The 6,000-nt window shown below is 40.5% G+C and overlaps 1 protein-coding gene across 1 annotated transcript; it reads right to left on the bottom strand.

Moving 5' to 3' along the window:
* Positions 1–1,081: 1,081 nt before the first annotated feature.
* CUNH9orf40 (chromosome unknown C9orf40 homolog) lies at positions 1,082–5,822 on the bottom strand. Its single transcript, XM_054283370.1, has 2 exons — positions 5,502–5,822; positions 1,082–1,597 (listed from the first exon to the last, which is right to left on the bottom strand). Exons 1-2 carry the CDS (start codon positions 5,820–5,822, stop codon positions 1,439–1,441), a joined length of 480 nt encoding a protein of 159 aa, XP_054139345.1. The 3' UTR covers positions 1,082–1,438.
* Between the last annotated feature and the right edge of the window lie 178 nt (positions 5,823–6,000).

The following is a 6,000-nucleotide window of genomic DNA, read 5'->3' as shown; positions in this document are numbered from 1 at the left end:
AAAAATACATATTGTCCAAATATATATCCAGCTAATCTGACAGAAGGTAGAAGGATATCCAAAGAGGCACCATGAACTGCTTAAGTCCCTAAGCCACCTCCTTTCTCCTGAAGGTTTGAGATCTTAACAAGCTAAATGAATAAGCAACAAATACAGATAACCTATGCAGCACAAATTGCAGAAAAAGTTTCCAAGTGTTTACCAAGGAAGCTGACAAGCTCACTATTTTAAGCAAAAAGACCTAGTAAAACAAAGATACAGAAGCAGCAATCTTATGAAATAAAGTCAAGAACTTCACATAGTAACAGTGACAAAATTTTCACATACACACAGGCAAAACTTTATTGTCCTTTAACAAACACATTATTAGAAAAAAATAAAATTCAAAAGTTGCCTTTTTCCATAGTGATTACAGAAAAAATACGTTTTCTATCCTTGAAGACAAATCATATTCCAAAATGTAAGTCTTCCCACACAACTTCAGTCTATTATTAAAGACGTCTTTCTAATTGTACTTCAATATGTAAATAAATTGCAAATCACAAACATCAAGTTTATATTACACAGCAAAAAACCACTATTTGAATGAACTTCTGCAAAAACTTTCTGCAAAATTCACAGTCTCTGCAAAAACCACACCTCCTTCAGTATAGTTTGAAAAAGTGTGTGTGGTCATTTTATATTGCACTAACTTTTCTTGACACATCTGCCCAAACCTGTCATTCAGATGCTATCAACTGGTTCAGAGCAACATCACAAAGACTACAAACAGCAGTAACTTTAATATGAACCAAAAACATAAAAAAATGGGTGCCCACTGCTGTCCATAATGCAAAAAAGAGAAGGTGAAAAAACTTTTTCACAATGAGAATGTGAAACTTTTCAGAACAGCAGCAGCTTTCAGCAGAAAGTAGCCCCTTTTCCTTCCCCTTCTCTGCCACACTTGGTTTTTGGTTTGCATAGAAAAGGGAATGTTTTGTCCAATTTTGATGGACTCATTTTTTGGTTTAGCTATTATACAGAAAAAAAAAAAAGAACACATTACAAAATCACAAAAGTTTGTGTGCTTCACACGTTTTTTTTGTTCAGGACAGACAAAATAATTCTGCACTTCAACATGTAACATATCCCCATTTCTTTTAATTGCATCCCAAAGTTCTCATTTTCTATATTCTTCTTTTAGTCTGCCTCCATGTCTTCAAGTATTCTTGTTAGACACTGTTGGCTCCTCCTTACTGCACACCTTCAGATAGCTTCCTCTTAAGTACCCAATATTGCTCATCCCATCCACTAAGGCAACTCAGATTTGCTTTTAAAGACTGCCACCACAGTTTCTCCAAGACCGCATAAGCATGCTTATTATTCACCCAAGGAACAAAACCCCATCTTAATGGAAACAAGTTCCCTGGGAACAGATGCACAGCTATGAAACAACTGATCAGGTTTCCATTTCAGTTTCTGCAGTATCAGTCCTTGCAGCAGTTTTGGCACCCGATGGAGTCTCTTCATCTAGGTTCTGAATATCAGACAAATCAATAGCAGGCAGTGGGGCTCTCCAGTACAGGAATGAGTTATATTGACAGAATTCCTCTTCTTGCTTTGAAAAGAGATAAATAAACGAAAAGTTAACAAAACATTAATGTCTATACCAGCAGCAGAAAATAATAAAAAGAAACTTTTTATATGAGAAACTGAAACTAGGAAGAGTTACTCAGCTATTACATATTAACAACTGCTTTATGATTCTTAACTAGATCATGATTTATTTCTGCCTTTTCTAATACTCTTGCAAAGAATTATGTAACAGCTTCCATGTTCCACACATTTATTCAACTTGCAACTTTTGCACAGAAAAAAAGGTGTAAAACTTGTGCAATTACTGGACTTTGCATACAAAAATGGCTCACTGCTTTTTCTTCTTGTAATAGTATTCAATTTTCATGCACATTTAGAAACTGGTATTCAAAAGAATGTATTTAGCTACTTAACAGCAACTCAGAGGGATGATACACGCAGGATAAAGAAAGCATTTTAAACAACATTCTATTTCCTCTTTTCTGTATCCAAATTTTGTATTCAAGAGAGGAAAGCTTAAGAATCACAGAATATTCTGAGCTGGAAGGGACTCTTAAGGATCAGCAAGTACAGCTCTTAGATGAATACCTCATATGGGGAGCAAACCCACAACCTTGGCATTATGAGCACAATGTTCCAACCTATCTAACTAGATAATAACTCAAAAAATCTTGGAGAAACACATTCTCATCTACTAATTTAATATGGCATCACAATTTGAATTGTTTTTTAAATGTCTGTGAGAAAGTGCACTGCCTGTTTATAGACATGTCACAGTTATCAACAATGGCTAAGCTGTACATGCTTTTATGGACATGATACATCTAGGCAGAAAAATGAATTAAATGATTCCTTAGGTCATGAGCATGTATTTTCTTCTGGTACATAAAAACAGTGTATGCTGACACAAATATAAAAAAATGCATTTTCATATTATATTGGGTTTGCATTTTTCCTAATATACAGTTAGAAGTTTTAAATATTTTACTTCACTGTCTCAGCTGTAATATAAACTGAACAGAAGTATTTTTAACAAATAAACCGGTGTAATTGTTTTGGTATTCCTGAGATACCAAAGTGCAGCCTGTGGGGGGTCAAAGCATCACTGCAATCTGCACTGTGACTAAGCCAACTTCAGTGGGCCTCTACAGTGTGGCTCTTGAAAATATTAATTACTTGTCTGTTGGTTTTGCAAAAGAATAAAAAAAACAGTAGTGAGTATCATCCCTACACCTTCTCAAATACTGAAAAATTATGCTTTCCCACACTTCCCAGAAGAGAGAAGTACATAAAATCACCAACCTTCTCATTTAGAGAATACATTTTTCTATTTGTTACCACACAGACCTCTCCTGAACTACAATCTGTTGTACCAAGCAACATCTTCCTGCTACAAAACCCCTGCATGATTTAAAACCTGTAATAATTAAGAGAGGATGAAAGGTGTAGACATTTCATAGCAGTAAGATGGCTCCTTGCCTACAGAGTACTACTAATGTGGATTTCCTCACTGGGAAAGTCTGTCTTCAGAAAACATTAAAGAACAAAAGTTCCCATTAATTGAGACCAAAACCAATTAAATTACACCGTGACACAGGAACAAAAGGACTGATTATACTGAAACTGGAAGAAAGCCAAACTACAAGTAGTTGCCCATTCTTGTAAACTGGAAGTTTTGTACCGCACAGCATTAACAATTGACAAGTGTGGAAAGGATGACTTTCCAATCTGTACTGCAGCACAGGCAATATCACTCACACAGAACTGTGAAGGGCAGGTGGCTAACAAATTATTTAAAAAAATCTCAGGCAGTGCACTTTCAGAAACTGTCAACTAATTTTACAAATTCTCCTCTGCATTATTTGAATTCCCCTGACATTTTTTTTTTTTTAACTGAGAGCTAAGTACTTAAAATCAGAACCCTGATGCTTTGTATGCATAAAGTGAATGACAGCACCCTCATTTCAAAATTATTAGAGTCTAAGAGCTCATAAACACATACTCAATTTTGGACTAAGACTACATACATAATTACTCTCAAAAGCTTTCAGGTTTACAGATCAGCAATACTGCAGTGTGAAAATGAAAAAAAAAAAAGTACAAAAGACAGGCACAAATGCTAAACATTCATACCTAGAAGGCAAAATAAAACACCAAATATTCACCTTCAACTAAGTAAGTTTCCACGTAGATTTTGAGTAGAAATTCTATCAAGATAGGCAACAAGATAGGCAAGCTCAGAGATACAAAAGCCCAGTTTCTATAGACTAAGTTGCATAATATTTAAGGAGTTAGTTTTCCAACTCTAGTTGCAAAAGTGTACTTTGAATTAAAATAATCTTTTTTCTCTGGCCAACTGCAATATGATGCTTTAAACTTTAACAAAAATACTGTGAAATTAACAGTATCCTGATCATACTTATTAATGTAATGAAATACACAAGCCAGAAACACCAAAGCACCAAAGAATAATACCAACCTAGAGACTGTATTTTCAGAAAGGTTTAAAAATCATCATCAGAAATAGCATCATAAAGTATTTAAAATATACAGGTGGGACACACAAAAAACAGAAGAAATATCTCTAGCCCAAAGTGTTAATCAAGCTTTATTTTAAAACTAAAACATTTTTTACACAATACTGTGCTGACAAGAAACAACCTGTTAAAAATATTCTACATAGAATACTAATCTTTACTGTGCGGAAATTCAAGGGGCTTGTGGCCTTCCGATCACTGCTAAAGCTTACAAAATTATGCCAAGTAACACCAAGAGCAAGTATCCCTGTGATGGGAGTCAGACTGTTCTGCAGAGGCTTGTTCAATTTGTTTGATTACTACACTCGTGAATATATGTGTTCCGTCTTCAAAACTAAAAGAAATACTTGTCCTTAAAATGGCTGTATAATATTCATATGACACAGAATTCTTTCTAAATTTCTTCCTGCCTTAATTTTACCATCCATCATTAATAAAACCCACTAACAAATCAATCAACCAAGAAAACACAAAAAGGCAGAGCATGAAAAACAAAAGCCACTGTTTTCTTTACAGATCGAATGTGGGTGTTATACTCTGAGAGGCCTCAAATTATCGAAATTAGAGTCTACAACAGCCAATCAAAGCCCATCTAACCTGATCAGACTTTCTGCCACTCCCATATCACTGAGTCTAGCAGTTTGGTCTTTCAAGATCCAGGTGAGAGAAAAAATTAGTTTAATATGTACCAAACTTCTATGTTTGAAATGTGTGAAATATGATCACAATCTGCTTTGGTTGTGCAGAGTTTTTGGGTTTCTTTTTTTAATTACAATTTTCTTCGTATGTAATAAATTTTGTTTTCTGAACTACTGTGTAAAATGCAGTCAAGGCCAAGAAGAAAAACGTATATTATTCAAAGTTAACCAGAAAAGTCGTTTCAATATACTCTAATCTTACGACACTGCTGCGCTCCCTCAGACCACTGCCTCCGCTAAATGTTTTGGTTAAAAGACAACTCTGGCATTGCTATTAAATGTCAAAACAATAAGTTAAGGAAGCTGACACTGTAGTGAGCCTAACCCTCACCCTCACGCAACAGAGGCGACCCCAGAATAACCTCTGCACGCTTCCACCGCACTGCTGCACGGGGATAACATAACCTCGGGTGAGGAGGACAGGCTGTTTTATGGCACGGAGCGGGGAAGGAACCGGTAATGCTGGATGATACTTCTCTAGCCTCGAGGAAGACAAAAGCAAAAGGAGCTTTAAGATGCCGCGGCCAGGAGGCGCAGATGAGCCCGGGCGGCGCTGAGGGTTCCCGGCGAAAGCCCGCCAGCACCCCCGGCGGACACCCGCGTCCTGCAGACACTCTTCAGCCGCTACCGGCACCGCCCCCCGCTTCCCTCCCCGCGGACCGACTGACGCGGGCCCGTCCCGCACAGCTACCTCGGCGGCCGCGGCGGCCCGCTCTTTGCCCCGGCCGCCCGCGCTTCCCTCCGCCGCCGGCGCGTCCTGGGGCGCCACAGTCCCGCCGCGCCGCTGCCGCCCGCCGCCCGCGTCCCCCGGCTGCGCCCGGGGGGCGCCGGGCCCGAGCCGCTTTCCCGGCGGCGCCTCCGCCTCCTCCAGCGGGCGCTTGAGCGCGACGGGGCCGGCGCCGCCCGGCTCTGCCCGGGGCCGCCGCTCACCCGCGCGGGGCAGCGCCGGCTCGCGCAGCAGCCGCTTCACGGGCACGTGGCACATCAGCGGCTCCGCGCGCCGCTTGGCCATGAGATTCCGCGGGGCTCCTGTGCCCGCCAGCGCATGCGCGCCACGCTCGGCGCCGCCGCGAGGGGCGGGACTGCGCGCCGCACTGCCTGACGGGAGGAGCGGGCTAACAGCGCCGTCACAGCCCAACCCTCACCCCGCCGGGAAGGGAGCGCCCGGAGAGCGCCCTCACAGCCCAACC

This window comes from Melozone crissalis, unplaced genomic scaffold (genome assembly GCF_028551555.1).
Source record: "Melozone crissalis strain CALT ecotype California unplaced genomic scaffold, PUWL_Pcris_2 ptg000036l_1, whole genome shotgun sequence".
Lineage (NCBI taxonomy): Eukaryota > Metazoa > Chordata > Aves > Passeriformes > Passerellidae > Melozone > Melozone crissalis.
This window is presented reverse-complemented; position numbering and strand designations above follow the sequence as displayed.